At 52.2% G+C, this 18721-nt stretch overlaps 2 protein-coding genes, 1 non-coding gene and 1 pseudogene across 4 annotated transcripts; 1 reads left to right on the top strand and 3 right to left on the bottom strand.

Moving 5' to 3' along the window:
* Nucleotides 1-702: 702 nt before the first annotated feature.
* LOC125519095 lies at nucleotides 703-1600 on the bottom strand. The gene has a single exon (XM_048683981.1). It carries the CDS (start codon nucleotides 1419-1421, stop codon nucleotides 918-920), a length of 504 nt encoding a protein of 167 aa, XP_048539938.1. The 5' UTR covers nucleotides 1422-1600; the 3' UTR covers nucleotides 703-917.
* Nucleotides 1601-9123: 7523 nt separating this feature from the next.
* On the bottom strand, nucleotides 9124-12349 carry LOC125532912 (annotated as a pseudogene).
* Nucleotides 12350-13457: 1108 nt separating this feature from the next.
* On the bottom strand, nucleotides 13458-15856 carry LOC125519079. Of its 2 annotated transcripts, none has more exons than XM_048683969.1 (3): nucleotides 15018-15856; nucleotides 14102-14629; nucleotides 13458-13862 (listed from the first exon to the last, which is right to left on the bottom strand). In XM_048683969.1, the coding sequence occupies exons 2-3, from the start codon at nucleotides 14450-14452 to the stop codon at nucleotides 13701-13703; spliced, it is 513 nt and encodes a 170-aa protein (XP_048539926.1). In that variant the 5' UTR covers nucleotides 14453-14629; nucleotides 15018-15856; the 3' UTR covers nucleotides 13458-13700. The 2 variants fall into 2 exon arrangements, with proteins under 2 accessions (XP_048539926.1, XP_048539931.1); XM_048683974.1 differs by having other exon boundaries at nucleotides 14102-14611.
* Nucleotides 15857-18279: 2423 nt separating this feature from the next.
* On the top strand, nucleotides 18280-18361 carry TRNAS-CGA. The gene has a single exon. It is a non-coding gene; the product is annotated as a tRNA-Ser (tRNA).
* The last annotated feature ends 360 nt before the right edge of the window (nucleotides 18362-18721 follow it).

The following is an 18721-nucleotide window of genomic DNA, read 5'->3' as shown; positions in this document are numbered from 1 at the left end:
CCGCACAGCCCCCCGCTCCGGCACTGCCTGCGCCGGCACAACCCGACATGGCAGCGCTCTGGAACACCGCGTTCGCCTGGGCCGGCGCCGACGCTCATCGACCTCACGGACCCCAAGGACGACGACGAGGACGTCTAGGGCAGGGCGCCGCCTCGTAGTTTAGGCTGTTTTATTTTTTTTAAATGCAAATGTGGACACGTGGACTCTCGCCGGCCTTCGTGGCCGGCTTTAATGTTTAATTAATATAGTTTCTTCTTTTTTAAATATGCATGCGTTTATTATTGTTTTTGCGCCGTCTAAATGGGTCGCAGGCCAGCGTTGGGCGCAAATACCGACCCAAATGTGAAAGCGGGCATCCGTGTCCGTCTGGCCGACCCAAACGGACAAAAAGCGGACGAAATCACGTCCGTTTGGGTCGGCCTGTTGGAGTTGCTCTTATGCATAGGGTAGTAGTGATTTACTATTGTTGGAGTTGCTCTTATGCATAGGGTAGTAGTGATTTACTATTTGGGCCATTTCGGCCACCCGCTGCGCATACCACACCGAGTCTAGAGCTCCGACAGCTGCGGCTCCCACCCGACGACAGAGGTTGCGCACGAACTCCCGGTGTCCATTTGACTCCGGTCTCCGGTGGTCGCCCGTGATGGCATCGGAGACCAGCAAAATGCCCGCGCGACACGGCCGTGGCCCACACTCCCAGTCTCATCCAGATCTAAAGCTCGCACTCAGCGAACAAAGTGCACAAACACGCATGCGCGCAGCGCTCGGCATGGCGAGCTCACCCTGGTTTTAGCTCCTCCTCAACGGAAACGAACGAAACAAATGCAACATGAACACCCCAACAATCAACCAAGAGATCAAACAAGTACATTTCGTTATAGCAGAAGCGGCTCAATCGATCGACAAGCCGCCATCCATCACAACCGGAAGAGCTTCTTGCACGCCTTGAGGATGTTGTGGTTGCCTCTCTTCTTCTTCGTCTTGGCCTCCTCCTTCGGCCGACCTTCCTCTCGCCGCGGCTCCTTCTTCTCCTCGTGCTCCTTCTCCACGCCGCGCTCCTCCTCGGCCGCCGCATTGTGGCCGTCGCCGTGGTCGCTGTCCCCCTCCATGTCGTGGATCCTCCAGTAGTGCCCGTCGCCCTTGCCGGGAGCCGCGGGGTGCCTCCGCATGGAGAAGGCCCTCCTCATGGCGCCCGGCAGGGCGCCCCTGGCCTTGTCACCGGACCTGCTGCAGAGCCTCTGCGAGCCGGTGGAGAAGGTCCTCGCCAGGGTGACCGCCCCGATGGCCAGCCCTTCCCACGCGTTGGTCTCCTTGGTGTGGGTCAGCTCCAGCGATCGCCTGGCCCGGGCGCCCTTGGTCACCGCCGCCACCGCCACCGCCACCGGCGGGGGCGAGGAGGCGAGGTTGGAGTAGCCATTCATCTCGAGCAAATGGATCTAGCTCCCTGCTTCCGCGAAACGGAGCTGGTAATCAAGGAGGCTTTGTGGGCAGGTGCTGCTAATCAGCACAGGGACAAGATCATGGACAAGTGAGAGTTGGTGAACCCCGCGAGAGCATCCAAGATTTGGCCGGAAATATATATTCACCTCCTGTCTCCTCCACACTACTCGTATATATACAGCTCTGGTGAAAGGCCTTGGCGCTTTGTTTATGCAAACTAGTAGTAGCACGGTGAGTTTTTGAGCTCGATCGTTGGTCTGGTAAACAGGTCGGTGCAGGGGGGTTAATTACGGGTGGCGTCTACGAGGGCGTGTCAGGTGCTCGGTTTTTTAGTGCGTGGGTTAGGGAGATGTCTGTTGGAAGATGAAGCAGATCGCTCTGTTTTTAGCTGGGGAAGCACGGTGCTCGACTGCTCGTCCTCGTCGGCTATTTTGTATGCCGCGGCCACGTGATTCCAACGGTTTTATAATGGTCTCTGTTCCTAGTGTCTTTGACTTGAGGAGGCGCTTGGGCAGTGGTTAATTCAGGGTTCACGAGCGGATCGATATGCTAATGTCTCGCTCGTTGAAAATTACAGTGCTCCTCCTGGTGAGGGAAGACATCGGGTCAAATCGAGTCGACTGCGGAGTGGAAGTCGGGGGCGCATGTGGACCTTGTCGGGCAGATGTTCAGCTATGTACCGGCTTTACCGCTGAGTTTGACAAGACTTCGAGTTGTCGATGTGGGTAAAGGAGCTGTGAAGGTGATAGAACGCTCAAAAAGGAAGAGAATGGCGTTGATTAACCCTTTTCCGGTAATTAAAGAGTAAAGGAGAACCGGTGTATCCGTCACTTTTGTGCAGTTGGAAAAGCCGTGCAGCTCGTCGACGTTCAGGCCAGCCGCCAACGCAAAGAGGCTCTCGGCTCGCCGGCGACACAGGCAGAGTGCGCCACCAAGAGATGAAGAAGCGCGACGAACTTGCGATTTGACACTACTTTCGCAATGCTACACCTACGAAAGGTTAGGTTAGCAGTTTACATAAATGCTGATGGGGACTTCCGTGATTGGGAATAGGTGAGAGGATGGGCTCACCGCGGTGAAATTTAGGGGCGAGGCCAAAATAATTTGTTGGAAGGTTACGTCGCAGTCCAGCAAAGATTACGTAGGTGTAGGATCATTGCACCGGTTAACATGCATTCTTTTAAAAATTAAGGGCAGTAAAACCGAGCCTAAACAGAGCCTTCACACGCCATCAAGTTTTTAAGCCGTCCATTGTCCCGATCCGGTTATTTTGGTCCGTTGGATGCGTGTGTAACGCTGCCTTTTTTTAGCAAGTGTTGCTGGCTAACCGTAGCCACGATCTGGGCTTGCTGTCCTAGGGGCAGCTGCTCAGGTGGCCTTTTTGGAGTCCTTCGGTTGATTGGACCAGGCAGTCCCTCTAGCAAGTGGTCAATCACGGCCCATCAACTGGGTTCGAAGGGAGCCCTAATAAAAAGAAGGAAGACGACGAAGGGGGCAACGACCCCTCCCTGGCCGCTCGGATCTCGCCCCCCAACCCCTCTACAAACCCTACTTGCGGTTGCTACTTGCCCGGTGGCGGATCCTTTCCATCGCTGGTGGAGCAGTGGGACGACGAGGCTGGAGCTGCCGTGATAGCTGTGGTTGATGGGTTCTTCGGCATGGACCCTCGGCTCTTCCGTCCTTTGGCGAACGACTGTCAGGCCCCGATCTGGATCGAGGAGACCAGAGTAGGCAGGAAGAGAGAAAGGGGGACGAGGATAGCGTGAGGAAGGGGATGAGTGAGAGAGAAGTGAGGTGAGAGGATTCGATTACTCAATCACAGCCTGCCCAATACAATGCTCACCCGGAGGTTAAGTACCACTCGACCCGGCCTGGCCACACACACACACTTACAGCTGGCTCACGCACACACTCTACGCTTGGCACGGCCAACTGGCAGTCACGCGGTGGTGCCTTGTACTACCGTGGTGACATTCTTCCCTCCTTGAGAACGCTCTTCTTCCTCCGTTGCATCGTCTTCCCAAATGCTTGCTTGCGGGTAGCGCCGGCGGAGCACGTCGTAATCTTCCCAGGTGGTCGTCGGAGGAGCCGTGTCCCAGGCCACTTGAAGTTGAATCACTGGCGCGTTGCCCTTCTTCATCATTCTGCGGTCCAAGATTTCCACTGGTATGGTCTCCTTAGTGGACAGATCGGTGGTGACCGGGAGCTCGGAGAACACCAGACTGTAGTTTGGCGTGAATGGCTTCAACTGTGAGATGTGAAACACTGGGTGAATTTTGCTGTCAGTAGGGAGCTCCAGTTTGTATGATGCGGGTCCGATCTTGGCGATGACAGCGAAAGGGCCAAAGAACTTGAAAGCAAGCTTCGGACAGGGGCGACTCGCCATAGACTTTTGCACATACGGTTGCAGCCTCAGGAGAACTTGCTCCTTGACCTGAAACGCCCGCTCCGTTGGTCCGCGAACTTCTTGTGCTTGACTTGAGCTCGTGCCAGGTGTGCATGCAGGTTTTCCTGATGTAAAGACCAGTCCCACTGCTCATCGTCCGGCAAAGCTGGCTGGGATGCCGACCAGGTGGCCATGCTCCCCTCGTTGGCTTCGACCCCGTACAGAGCTTTGAAGGGAGAGCAACCCAGTGATGAGTGGAACGAGGAATTGTACCAGAATTCAATAGCGGGAAGCCAATGACGCCATTGCTTGGGAGTGTCGTGAACGGCACAGCGCAAGTACATTTCCATGCACTGGTTGACGCGCTCACTTTGGCCATCCGTCTGGGGGTGGTACGCTGTGGAGTAGAGGAGCTTGGTGCTCGCGCCGGCCAACAGTTCACGCCACAGCACATTGGTGAAGATTTTGTCGCGATCGCTGACGATGGATTTGGGGATGCCATGGAGCTTGACGACATTGTCCCAGAACACGCGCGCCACCTGCGTTGGCGTGAACGGGTGTCGCAAAGGCACGAAGTGAGCGAACTTTGTGAAGCGGTCGACAACCACCATGATTGCATCATACCCCTCGGACTTGGGCAATCTTTCGACGAAATCCATGGTCAGGTCTTGCCACGGTGCGGAGGGGATCGGCAGGGGTGCCAGTTTGCCTGCGGGCTTGCGAAGTTCATGCTTGGCTTGCTGGCAGACCTGGCACTGGCGTACAAAGTCGTCGACATCTTGTTTCAGGCCCTTACACTCGAAAACTTTCTTGACATGCTCCGGAGTGGCCGCCCACGGCGCTGTCGTGCATCACGCTGATGAGCTTGGTGCGCAGAGCGATGTTGGCGCCAATCCACAACCGGCCCTGGCGCCGTATGAGTCAACGGTACAGTTCATACTCGTCATCATCTGGGCTGTGTAGTGCAAGTTGTTGCAGCCGTTCTTGCGCGTCCGGATCAGTGGCGTAGGAATTGGCCACCTCCTGGATCCACGCGGGGTGGCAAAGGGACAGAGCGTTGGCGCTGAAGTGGCTGCCCACGCGGGAGAGCGCATCTGCTGCTCCATTGTCGATGACGCGCTTGTACTGAAACTTGAACTCCAGGCCGACGAGCTTCGACATCGCGCGGCGCTGGACGTCAGTCACCAGTTATTGATCGCCCAACGTGCACAAGCTCTTGTGGTCGGTGAGGATGGTGAACGGCCCGCGCTGCAGGTAGGAGCGCCATTTGTCCACCGCCATCATGACTGCCAGAAACTCCTTCTCATAAGTTGAGAGTTTCTGGTTCTTCACTCCCAGCGCCTTGCTGTAGTAGGCGACCGGGTGGCCTTCTTGCACCAGCACTGCGCCAATGCCGGTGTCGCAGGAGTCCGTCTCGATCGAGAAAGGCTTGTCGAAGTCGGGGAGGGCGAGCACCGACGTGGTCACCATCGCCTGCTTGAGCGTGTCGAAGGCGCACTGCGCGGACTCGGGCCACTCGAAGCCTTTCCTGGTGAGCTGCAACATGAGGGGCTTGGCGATGATCCCATAGTGCGGCACAAATTTGCAGTAGTAGCCGGTGAGCCCCAGGAACGCGCGCAGCTCGGTGGCGTTGGTCGGAGTAGGCCACTGAGCCATGGCTTCTGTCTTCTCGGAGTCGGCCGCTACGCCTTGCTTGGAGATGACGTGGTTGAGGTAATCGATGTGATCTTGCGCGAAAGAACACTTCGACATCTTGGCGAATAGCTGGTGCTCGCGGAGCAGGCTCAAGACAAGGCGAAGATGTTCCAAGTGCTCTTCCCAGGTCTCGCTGAAACCAGAATGTCGTCAAGGAAAATGATGACAAACTTACGTGAATACTTGGCGAAGATCGCATTCATCAAGCATTGGAAGGTTGCTGGAGCATTTGTCAGGCCGAACGGCATCACTCGGAACTGGAAATGGCCGTGGTGGGTTTTGAATGCAGTCTTGTGTTTGTCTTCTTCGCGCACGCGAATTTGGTGATAGCCTGCCCGTAGGTCGAGCTTGGAGAAGAAAGCAGCGCCGGCTAGCTCGTCGAGGAGCTTGTCCACGATCGGCAACGGAAACTTGTTCTTCACTGTGATGTCGTTGAGGCGTCTGTAATCGACACAGAACCGCCATGGTCCGTCCTTTTTCTTCACTAATAGTACAAGAGCAGCGTACGGGCTGACCGAGTGTGTGATCACGCCGGCGTCGAGCATCTCTTTCACTTGGCGCTCGATTTCGTCCTTCTGTAATGGCGAGTAACGGTACGGTCGTGTGTTTGTAGGTTGAGCCCCTTATTCCAAAGTGACTGCATGATCGTACTGCCTATGAGGAGGCAGACCGGTGGGCGTGGCGAAGACATCGACAAACTCCTCCAATAGGTCACTGATCGGCGTCTGCGATGGAATGCGAGACTTGGGTCTGGGGGGTTGCATTTCCACCATGGCCATTGCCCAGATGTCATTGCCAGCGATCAGTTTGCAGAGCTCGGCCGGCTGAACGGCCGCGAGCGTGGGCGTCGTCTTGGGTCGAACACCTTGTAGGGTGACCAACTCGCCGTCGTGGAGAAATGAGATGAACTTCTCTTGCCAGTGACATGTCATCTGACAGTTTTTCTCTAGCCAATCCATGCCGAGGATGTCGTCGTAGGCGCCGATGTCGAGCTCGTACATCGGCGTCGAGAAGGTGTGACCCTGCATCCACCACTTGAGCTCAGGAACTTGGCGAGAGCAGGTGAGACTGTCGCCGTTCGCCACCCGCACGTCCAGGGTAGCGATCTCTTGTGTCACTGCCGACGCGCTCGACGAAGGACTTGTTGACAAAACTGTGTGTGCTTCCGGAATCCAGCAAGAGCAACATGACCTGATTACCCACCAGTGCACGGATACGAATGGTGCTAGGCGCCTCTGAGCCATCCAGTGCGTGCGCCGATATGGTGCAGCACTCCAGAGGGGGGAACTGCGGGCTCTGGGGCGTCGAGCAAGTCGAGCGCGTGGACCGCGTCGTCGGTCAGCACTTGTCCGTACATGCCGACCTGGATTGTGAGCAGTTGCGCTTGCGGATTGCAGCGGTGCTCCTGGTTGTATCGATCGCCGCACTTGAAGCAGAGTCCGTTGGCGCGGCAAAATTCTTTGAGCTGGCGCTCGCGCGCGTAGTCGTCTGGCTGTTGGCGTGGCGCAGCGCTCGGGCGCGCTTGTGGCGCTGGGTGGGCGGCTGTGGTCGTGGCCGTGCCCATGCCCGTGGCATGTTGAGCTCTTCCTCCTGAATGCAGGCTAGGATCGACGCGCGTGTGATGCTAGTGGGGGCTTGGAGACGCACGGCCGCGCGCAGCTCGTCCTTGAGGCCCAGCAAGAACTACATGATGAAAAACTTGGTGGAGAGCGATGGGTCGAGCGCCAGTAGGTGGTACATGTGGCTGTCGAACACCTGGCGGTACTCGCTGATGGTGCCACTCTGCCGGAGTTGGAGAAGCTTGTGCATCTCAAGCTCGAACTCGTCGGCGCCAAATTCCTCGATTATCGCTGCATAGAGCGCCTCCCATCCCAGGCCACCATGTGTTTGACGAAACGCTTGCAGCCAGTGAGCAGCATGGCCCTCGATGTACAGCGTCGCCGTGGTGGCCCAGCTCGACGGCGGCACGCGGTAGAGGTCGAAGTAGGCGCGGCAGTGATCTAGCCAGAGGTAGGGCGCCATACCGTCGAAGCGCGGAAAATCGTGCTTGGGCGGCTTGATGTAGTTGTCGTGGTGTTGGTGGTGTTGTGGCTCGCTCTGCTGCTGGAGCGGCGCCTGAAGTAGAGATGGGCGTTGATCTGCAAGACGTGGAGACGGTGGCGGTCCTTGTTGTTGTTGGGGCCCGGGTGGGTGACGCAGAGGAGGCGGCGGGGGTGGAGGTGGTGACGGGTTGAGGACGGTGCCCGATCCCGATCCGCGCGGTGACGGCGACCTCTCGAGCGTCTTGCGCGTCTCGTCGACGTCAGCCTGGGTGAGATCCACCTGCTTGGACAGCGCCCGCAGATCTTGCGCGACCTGCGCGTTGAAGGCGGCCTGCACCTCGAGTCGCTTTTCATGGTCGACCTTCTGCTCGTCGAGGCAGGCGAGGACTGTCTCCATCAGAGCCTTGAGTGTGTTGGTGTTGTCGTCCATGGCAGACAGCGGTTGTCGCATCTGAACCGAGGGTTTGGACGACGCCGTTGCTCTGCTCCGAGCCGATCTAACCCCGCTGGGGATTTTGGGCGATTTGCCGGAGCAGATCGCACCCGCGACGGTGGATGTTACAGATCAAGGCCAAGAGGATTCGTGGAGCAGCGGAAAAAAATTTGTGACAGGAATCGGTGGCTCTGATAACCAAATATCACGTCCCAATCTGGATCGAGGATACCAGAGTAGGCAGGAAGAGAGAAAGGGGGACGAGGATGGCGTGAGGAAGGGGATGAGCGAGAGAGAAGTGAGGTGAGAGGATTCGATTACTCAATCACAGCCTACCCAATACAATGCTCACCCAGAGGTTAAGTACCACTCGACCCGGCCTGGCCACACACACTTACAGCTGGCTCACGCACACACTCTACGCTTGGCACGGCCAACTGGCAGTCACCCGGTGGTGCCTTGTGCTACCGTGGTAACAACGACGTACCGGTTTCCTCGCCGTCACTTCTGCCGTAGGCATGGGGCATGTTTTGGGTCGATCGACCCCTTCTCTTCTCTGCCGACTGATCGCGTGGGCTATGTGAATCACGGCGTCGAAGAGGTGAATGCTGATCAAGAAGATTGTGAGATACCGGAGCTGGAAGAAATTAGCGAAGATAGCAGCAATGGATAACGCCAATCAGAGGAGGAGGCGCCTGGTCATGGGCAGGAAGAGGTAGAGCAGGTGGTAGTGAAGGAAGAGAAGAAGGTGGTGGGCGTGAGCAACACAAGCTGATGGTGCGGGCGAGCGCCGAGATCGAGCAGCAGCGTGTTCGTCGACATGCCACCAGCCAGTGTGGCCGAGGCCATGAGGGACATCTAGGACAGTTTCTCGAAGATCACTGAAACCGCTGGCGAGGTCTCGGTGCTGCTGGAGGTCGTCCCATACCAGAAGAAAGGTACAGTCCTGACACACTTCTTCCCTTGTCTCAGGTCTGAACTTCTGAATTATCCCCTGTCATGTAAATTGCTTTTCTTCAGACTAGAACAGAGTGCAGTGGTTTTGTATTTTGTGTGTGTGTGTTTTCTAGGTGTTACTCATACAAATATGGCAACATATTATGGATCAGGAATATCTGTTTACTATCTTATCTCACCTTTCCAGCAACATCAGTGCAACGCCAAGTTCTCTGGTTGGGTGACATAAGGAGGCATGGGGAGAGCAATATTAAATTTCTGGCAAATATGCTAAGTTTGCCCCTGCTACTCCTACCTGATATGCATGTAAAAAAAAGTGTTACTATGCCAGGAAAATAGTTGAAAGAAAAGGCATATAATCAGGTTTGTGGTAACGTTATTCCTCATTCATACATATCAGCTATAGTTTCAGTGAACAAAATATATATTACCGATGTAATACAAGGTTGCCACAAACCTGATTATATACTCTATTATGAACAAAATACATCCATATCAACTATAGTTTTAGGTTTGTGTATCAAGCAGGAGTTATGATTGGTACCCCAGGGATTTATATACTCTGTCGAAGTGTATATTACAACAAATACACTCAGTTGAGTCTTTATTTACCACAGATACTATGAGAATATTACTCCCTCCGATTCATAATAAGTGTCGTAGCATTAGTTTAAATTTGAACTAAAACCAGGATACTTATTGGACTGAAGGGAGTATATGAATTAGCTGAAAGTTCTGCAAAAAAAAAAACTTAATTACCAACTTCTAGCTTGCTAGGTATCATTTCTTTTTCATGAAATTTACAGTAGTAGAATTTTTTTCCAAGGAAACCATTTTTACACAAATAGAAATACTTTGAAATGTGGCGGGGTAATCTTTTGATACATCCCTATGACATTGCTTCCAAAATTTAACCTATTATAATTTATGTCTGATTATTTTCAAGGATTTAGCTAACATTGTTCGAACTTTTTTTTACTATAACCGCTATGCATTGAAGATTAGGAGTAGAGTACAAAGACTAGCGCAGAAGCACCAAAGAAGAACAGAAAAGAACCTCCAGTTGCTAACCAGTGCTGGCTTCTCTAACATTGGTCGACTTTCAGACAGAGAAGATGTAATCCTCAACGAGGAACTGCTAAATTGGACAAGCACACAAGTTTACTAACCTGGATATCCAGGTATACCAACAATATCCCCCTGCTTCACAACACTCTGGCATTTGTGGAATTCAGTATCGGCCACCTCTGAGCCACAAACAGAGATTAGAATCTAAAAACCACTTCATGTATTTTGGTGATGGAAGACAAATAATACAGTTAAAGGCACCATAATGAAAATAAACATGCAGCTTATATGCCAATTTCATCATCTTTATCCAACTGGTGCAACTGATACCTGTGGCCCCAGCCATGACCTGAACCTTCACCCCAATCGACATAGAGATCATAAAAGAAGAGTCTGGATGAGGAAAATCTCTTGCTCATGACCGAGCAGGAAACTTTGGCAGTGCTAACTATAGTTACTTTTACATTGAAAGAATCAATATCACCCAAGCTTTCAGTGACAGTCAGCAGTTGTTCACCAACACACAAGCTGCTGTACTTGGCCACATAGTCCACGATGGAGATCGCGACCTTGAACTTGTGCGGATAGTGGTTGATGCCCGCTAGGTCTAAATAACATGATTGTAATCAAATGGGCAATGATTGTGCAATTTCATGTTTTTTCTGGTATTTCTCAGGATAAAAAAGTGGATTTCTCAGGATTACAAGAAACCATGAGTCAAGAATTTTCTAGATTTGACCTGCAGAATATATGTGCAGGCAGAGATTTTCGTTGGCACCACACACCCTCTAGTGGAAGTGTGCTGGCCTTCTTTTGAGAGTTTACTACACTTCTGAGAGTTCACACACACACACACACACACACACACAGTGAGATGTTTGCTCTGATTACTGAGATGGCACGGGACTAAAATACATGAGAGCTCAGTTATATAGGATTATATAACAAGAGGAATTAAATGGAAACAAAGAAGTTACTAAACTGCTGGAAGGAGTAATACCAAATATCTACACGCTACGGATAATGGTAGGCGCACGGAAAACATAATTAAGAAACAGTATAACTAAGCCACCTACACTCATCCTCGGCGATTTAGAGTCCTAAACCGTCTGATCCCACTTGTGAACGACCAAGATCATCAGAGTGTCATGTGTGCCTCATTTGCTTCATCCATGGCATTTACCGGCCAACCCAACTTAACCAGGCTGCTACTCTACAAACCAAGCTAGAACCCTTCTTGTTAACCAGGCCGAAATGTTACGGTTGAGTTGTCGGGAAAGGATAACTCTTGTCGGATGGGCCTACCTCTCAGTGTTGCACGTCGTAGTGTTGTTGATGTATAAACAAATCTTTTTGGTGGCCTCTTGTTCACGGGGGCTTTGGGATGTGTGAAGTCACTTCGTGGGCCTTCGTTCTTATAATGCACGGTCATGTTTCACTTTGGCGACTATGGAATCTAAATAGTAAATATACTTCTCAATTTTTTGGCAACATACTTCTCATATAATCGCAGAAGCTTGTGGAGAAAACAAAGATACACCTTTGGGCAGCAATATTCATTGACAAGCTAGATAGATAACATCAATAGCTTTGTCAACATTTTTGCTTGAGGATGAGCAAGGTTTAAGCTTGGGGAGGTTGATGAGTGGATTTTGCATCACTTATTATACTCTATTCTAGTGCAAAAATCCCTCGTGTCATATCCATCTAGCAAATTTACATGTCCACAATGCATAGTTTTCGATCTTTACCCGCTTTACCAAGTTCATTGCACAAATTTAATTTTTGTTAACTCCCCTTTTTTGTCTTTGTACGTGTACTGGCATTTTCTTGTACTTGGTACATCAATAAGGACCAAGTGGAGCTAAACTAGAGGAGTTCTAGGCATCAGATTTAGGTGCTTTGGAGAGTTGGATAGTTTGAATTTTCCGGTGTGGCCAAATTGATGATCCAATACCATGGGTGTATTAGGCTTTCCTATAAAATTCCAACGAGACCAAGAACGCCCAAATCAGAGTTTGTATGAAGAAATGAAGATCAAAATATGAAATTGCATGTTTACAGTGTCCAGTAGAGAAGGCGACGCATGGTATGACCATACCAAGTCATACCAACCTATCAAGGCTGCGAAATAAGCCATAACTTATGTGATTCTTCACCAATTATGTCCCGTTTGTTCCTATGTAGTCCTTGGTGACAAGGGAGATAGTGGGAGAGGATTTGGCTCCCTTAGAGCTATTGGATGAAGGGTTAGGTGAAGGGTCTATGGAGGAGACCCATGGAGACCTCCAACCCTAGCTGCCGCCAGTCATCATCATCAAGCCCCATCTACCCCATCACGTGCCGCTATACCTTCATTGTTGTGACAAAGCCATTTCCATCATAGAGGAGGGGCCAAAAGAAGGAAGAAGGAAGAGAAGGCTCCACCAACACCCGACACCATTTATTATGTGGTAATCTTCATTTAACATTTTTATCCCAACTATTTAGAAGCAAATTTAAAATTAAAATAAAAGTTGTGAAAAATATTTTAAACTTGGTACAGTGTCGTAATATTGGTACACGTGTCTGTCATAAATATTATGTCATTTTTGAGAGTACAAAGGATGGTGAGCTACTCGACCATGGAGGATGAGTTATTGTGCGATGCGTGACTGGCCGTATCCGCGGATTTCATCAGCATGAGCAGAGGGAAGCCCTTCTAGGAGTAAGTGCATGAAAGGTTTCACGCACGAAAACACATTGCGCCCTACGACATGTACATCATTCAACCACGCAACGTGAGGTCGTCATCATATTGCTGGCACAGTATCCAGATCAGCGTCATCAAGTTTTGCAACTTGGTTAGTCAGCTCGAGGCAAGGTGGTCATTGCACGAGGACATGGACTGGATGGTAAGTTTTACTTCCTCTTGCTCAACTTGTTGATTGATTCATTCACTCAATGTTGGTCTACACATTATATGTAGTCCACATGCGCCGCCATGGTGTACCACAGGGCAGAGGGATAGCCATTTACGTGCACACACTGTTGGATAAAGTTGAAGGGGGAGTATGTGTGAAACGTCATGATCCGTTTAGGAAAAACTTGTTGGACATTTGGGATCTAGTCGAATTGGAGACATTGTTTGCATGCTATGTATGGACGGTATGTGTTATTTTCTACCCAAATTTTGCTAAATACCACCCATGTTGCATGAATTTTGCCCGGTTAGTTAAAATCCGGTTTGAAATATATGGCGTCCTCCTGCATCCGCGTCCACGGACTGATCCCCTGTCCGTTGACGGAAGTGGAAGAAAAATTGCGGGCTGCTGTTTGAGATGCTCTAAGTTTGAGGATTCTGTTAGCTCCACTTTTCTTTAATTCCTGATATTTGAGGAGGAACCTTTTGAGACACCGTTCATCAGATTAGAAGAACTCGCAAAAAAAAAAAACAGATTAGAAGAATGCCACTCGATCCACTCATCCAGATGGAAGATCATAACATGAAGAACGGCATTCGACCCAGAGGCGAGACTAACTAGACATGAACTGAACGCTGCTCATCTACTACCATCAGTCCAGCATTTTCCTTCGCGCACATACCAGCAACTCCGGCGTTTCTCACCATACACTCGCTCTAGCTCTATACAGATCACGGGCAAACACGACAGACACGCACGTATCCGCCTGAAGACGGTCATGGCGGCAGAAAGGGGCGGCGATGGTCATGGTACGGCGGCCAACGCACGCCTTCTCTCGTGCAAGGAAGCAGGAGGGGCGCCGGTTGCGCCAGGAACGTCGGGTACCGCTGCCCCGGCATCACCACCGTCAGGTCCGCCGCCGCCACCACGGCCTCCATCTGCAAACGCAGTGCAAAAGATAGATAATCATCAGGGATTGATTCAGGTTCAGGTGAGACAGCAACGCGCCCGTACCACGCACGTAGTCATGCAGCTACTGCAGACACGGGCGCGACACGACGTGTACGTCCGTCTTCTTGTCACCGCTGACACGGCGCACGTGAACCGGACGCACGGCCACGCATGAGCAGAGCACAAGCAAAGCAGCTCGCGGAGGCCAGAATCTTTCTTTACTCACCTTGGGCGGAGGCGGGAGCTTCTCCGGCGAGCCGTGGTCGCGCGGGTGCCTGCCGGGGTCCGAGTGCGGCGGCTGGGCGCGGCGCCCGTGGACGTCGCCGTCGCCGTCGTCGCGGGAGCCCCGGGAGGCCGCCCATCCGGGCTTGATGAGGTGCTCGAAGATGGCCATGAGGAGGAACATGGCGATGAGGATGGCGGTGGCGGCGAAGCCGAAGGAGATGGCGCTGGCGTTGGTGGAGGAGCCGATGTCCTTCATGGAGGAGGCGCCGTCGTCCCTCGCGTCGCCCGACGGGGTGGCGGCGGCGGCGTCCCCCATCCACGGCCTCGACTGCTGCCCCGCGAAGCTGCTCATGGCTATCGAGCTAGACGACCGATTGCTCGCTCGCACGGCTCCTCCGTGATCTTGGCTCGGTTCTTCAGTTGTGCTAGCTCCACCGCCTAGGCAGGGGAAATGCGGGCGCTGAGTTCACCGTGCCCTCCCTTATCTGCTCGCCATGCGCATGTGACGCCCCTGAAGACGCATCACGTTCTACATGTGAAGAGGTAGAAAACTATAAGAAACTTGCGGCACGGCTGGCACCTTCCACTCTATGACATTTGTTTTTTGCGTAAGCAAGATTTGGTTGGATAAGCACTCTGGTGTGGCAATCCGAACCAGGTGTCCGGAATTGGTAACTGCAATGCCATCACACCACGCACACGCATACTAATCACACTGCTATGGAAGAAACTAAAATGTAGAGTATCCTGTTTGTTTCTGTCTCTCATCAAGTCAAGAATAAAGCTGAAAAGCATACAGAAAAAAGAGAGGAGCGGGGAAGCAGAAGGACGGGCTGAAACCCAAGTAACAGAAGCAAGTACTCATTCTTGAACCCCGGGTAGTCGGGAACACCAAATTGCAGGCAAAAGAAGCTCACCTTTAGCAGTACTTCCTCCCTGCAGCAGCCAAGAAGAGAAGAAGCATCGACTGCCTGTTTGCCTGCGTCCAGTTCTCGAGCAAAATGCAAGAACCCTACAAGACGGAGGAGCAATATAGCTTGGAATTGGATATAGGACGTCTCTCTGTATCTACTTAAAGGGAGGAGATCTCAGTCGGGCAATGGTGGTGGGGGCGAGGGGAGGAGTGGTCAAGAGGGGGAGGAACAAAAGGAAAAGGTGGGAGAACAAAAAGAGCGTGGGCGGGCTTGGCCTTGGGGGCTGCCCACCTTCTTCTACAGAGATTCAACAGCCTGATGATGCACGAGACCGGTGAGAGGGAAGGCTGCTGCAAGAGAGAATGGTGCAGAAAAATAATCACAGAATCATGTTTGGGCCGGGCACCTCAAAATCAAAGCAGCGGCTCCTCATCCCCATGCACATCAACCACATGACCCTACGACCATTGTAGCGGATTGATTTGCAGTAGAGCAAAGCAGAGTAGAGGAGGAAGAAAGGAGATGGAAATGATACAGAAGGGGGCCAAGGGAAAGGCAAAGCTAGCAGCTAGAGAAAGGGAAAGAGGCGCATGAAAAGAAGTGTAGATGGAGGGTCTGGCCTCGGCCTCGCGCAGGATCCCCAATCAGATTTTGAAAGTCAGTGTCAATAATGGGGGTGCGTGTCAGGCGGCTCAGGTAAGATGGCAGGATTGCACTGCTGCTCCTGCTGGAGCGCGCCCGTTTCTATCTGCCCGGCACCGCATCTTGGCATGTGAAGTTGTGAACCGTGATGTGACACGACATGAGGAGGAGCAATTCACAAAGTGATTTCGTGCTTGCTCAGAAAATGGCAAGGCATTTGGAATGGGGGAGAACCAAGGAGATGAGATGGGATGAGGAGAATGGGGGAAGCAAAGCACATCCCTTTGCTTGCAATGGGAAAAAGAATGCCCCAAGGGAGAATTTGTTTGCTGCTACGGGGAAGCAAGAATATTATTTTGCAAGTGAATGTATGTGTGGTGTGCGGACGACAGGGAGGCGTGGCCTTTTGAGGCTCCAAGGCAGCAGGGGTCCTACTGCTCTACTGCAACCACATGACCATCGTGCACACACACACACTCTCTCTCTCCGCATTGAACCATTGTACACTCAATTGTACAGGCTGCTCTCCATCTGAATCCACTCCAACATCAGATGGTGTACTGATTTCCAGGATAAGCGCACTGCATGGTCTAATTATTGTCATCAGTGTGTCCATGATAACATATACATAATCTAATTACTAATTGAGCGTTTTAAGCAGCTCCACGGCGCAATGCCACTGGCCTATTTCCTAGCATGATGCATCAGCGTGCATGCATGGGTACAACGCAAGATAGGCTGTCTGCTGCGCGCAAAGGGACATGGCACGAGCCCGGCCACCTGGGCTGCCACATGAGACGGAGTACCCTTCCCCAACATGCCATTTAACTATGTCTGAGGAAGTAATTGTCCGGTACCCCTACCAGAGGCCGCCAACTCCTAACCAACATTCAACTAAATTTTGGATAACTTGTAGGGAATCCATCCAGTATATAAAAAACCAAATCTAGCTCTAGCAAGCTAGATGGAGTATGTTTTTCTTCTGGGTACCGTACGTGCCGTCAAGCCTTGGTCTTCGACTCCAAATTCTTCAGTTCCGAGGAAGAACTGTGCAGTAAGATAGTATTGTATACTCAGGCCATGCGTTCAGGTGCGCCAAATGGAGCATAGGATCCTCCCGGCAGGCAGCGGATCGGCCAAAAAGCTGCGTCAATCACCGGCGGAGCGGCTGAATCTACCTATCTCCCCCTGCTTTTCCGCGTGGTAGTCTGCAATGCGACGATCGTATCGCGGTGATCATCAGTGTATCTGTACGACGGATGCGCGGTGTCTACCGGTAAAAGCGAGTGCAACTATGATTGGCACGGCGACTTGGGTGATGTTCAGCTGGTGACTGATGATTAGCGCCCATGCGGCGAAATTACCTTCTGACAGCATCATTTTTTCCCGTGCAGACTTGCTTTCCCCTGCCCCCTCTCCCTGAGCAGCATCAAGCCTATCCCGGATAGAATAAGGGGAGGCCATTGTGTAATCTCATAATCTTGCCTCTAGAGCGAGCGAGTAATTGCAGGGACAATCAAAGTGCATTGTCCACTGCGTGCTAAAAACCTTTGCACTCCATGCTTTGGCCGGCGATCGAGGCCAGGAGGAGGACAAGGGCATCGACGACGGCGATTTGTTTAGTGCCACTGGCTCTCGATAACATACGCGTCCGTGCGTCTGCAATCCCCTGACCAGCTTCGCTAGCTTCTTGGAACTGTCGATCCCACGCAGTGCATGCGACTACCAGAGACTGGGAGGCAACGGCGTGGAGGAACGGAGCCCAATTGTATAAAAGCAAAACTTAATCTGGACATCTTGCTCCGGCTTTATACATGCTGCACCGCTGCTCAACGCAAGCAATCCTAATCACTCCTCCCTCCGCGGAAAAGAAAAATGAAAACAAAAAACACAAGCAAAATGAGCTACTACTAGTTTTGATGGAAGAACGGGGAAAAGGGGGAAGGTTCTCGACAGATAAGACGGGATTAACAATGATGGCCCAAAGACGATCGATCGAGCGAGGGCATGACAGACGGGACGTGCCAGGGAAAAGCCTAGACCGGATGGAGCCAGGGGAGATTAAACAACGAGAAATGTCACACGGAGGGGCAGCGGCGGAGGGAGTTAGCACTTAGCAGCAGACAGCGGGATTAGACTGGGTCGGTTGGCCATTGGATCGGTTCTGAATTCCGCGGACCCGATCATGTCTCCAGCGTCAAACCGACGATGATTAGATCTATCTGCTGGTAATGCTAGCTGCTAGCGTAGTGTGGCTGATAGTTTAGCGGCTAGCTAGGACGTGAGGTGCCAGAATATGGCAACGGGGAAAGAGCGGGGGTCCCGTGCCTGTCGCGCGCTGTTCTTGCCTTTTACGGGGAGCCGGAGATGGAGCCGCCGAGGACCATGTGGCGGGGCTGGCCGTGTTCCCTTCGGTGCAGGACTGTGGAGAAAGGAGACGAAAACGAAAGGAACGTGAAAGCGAAATGGCGGGAACGCACCTGCATGCATGGAATAGTTTGGGCGAGAGAGTCCGGCCTGGATGGATTCGGGCACCGTTGCTCTTGGAGGCGGTGGTCTGGTCTTGGCGCGAATGATAGCTCAACAGAACATGTTATATGTTCTTGCGGACTCCAACAAGTAAGTCGATATGTCCGAGTGGTTAAGGAGACAGACTCGAAATCTGTTGGGCTTTGCCTGCGCAGGTTCGAATCCTGCTGTCGACGATTTTTGTTTTTGTTTTTGTTTTTGTTTTCTCGCTTACACTTCCTTTCTGCCCGAATTCCATTGGACTACTCGAAGTAAATGCCCGCTCGCTTGGCCGAAAAATGAGGGGGCGGGGGCCGGGGCGGCGTATTAGGTATAGCAGGCCTAGGGAGAGTTCACCTTTTCCCTACAGCTAGGGTTTATCCTCCTCTCGCCGCCTTTGGCGACGTTGAGAATCTACCGTCTTTCCCCTCGATCTGAACTGACATCGGAGCCGGGGCTCCCAACCTGGTTTCGGGATCAGCTCTTGGAGGGGTTTAGAGTCTACGGGTCGCCATAGACACCGGAGATCGATCTGCCCTTGAGGCTGGCATGGCGAG

This window comes from Triticum urartu, chromosome 1 (genome assembly GCF_003073215.2).
Source record: "Triticum urartu cultivar G1812 chromosome 1, Tu2.1, whole genome shotgun sequence".
NCBI lineage: Eukaryota > Viridiplantae > Streptophyta > Magnoliopsida > Poales > Poaceae > Triticum > Triticum urartu.
The sequence above is the reverse complement of the archived record's forward strand: the minus strand, read 5'-3'. Positions and strand labels throughout refer to the sequence as shown.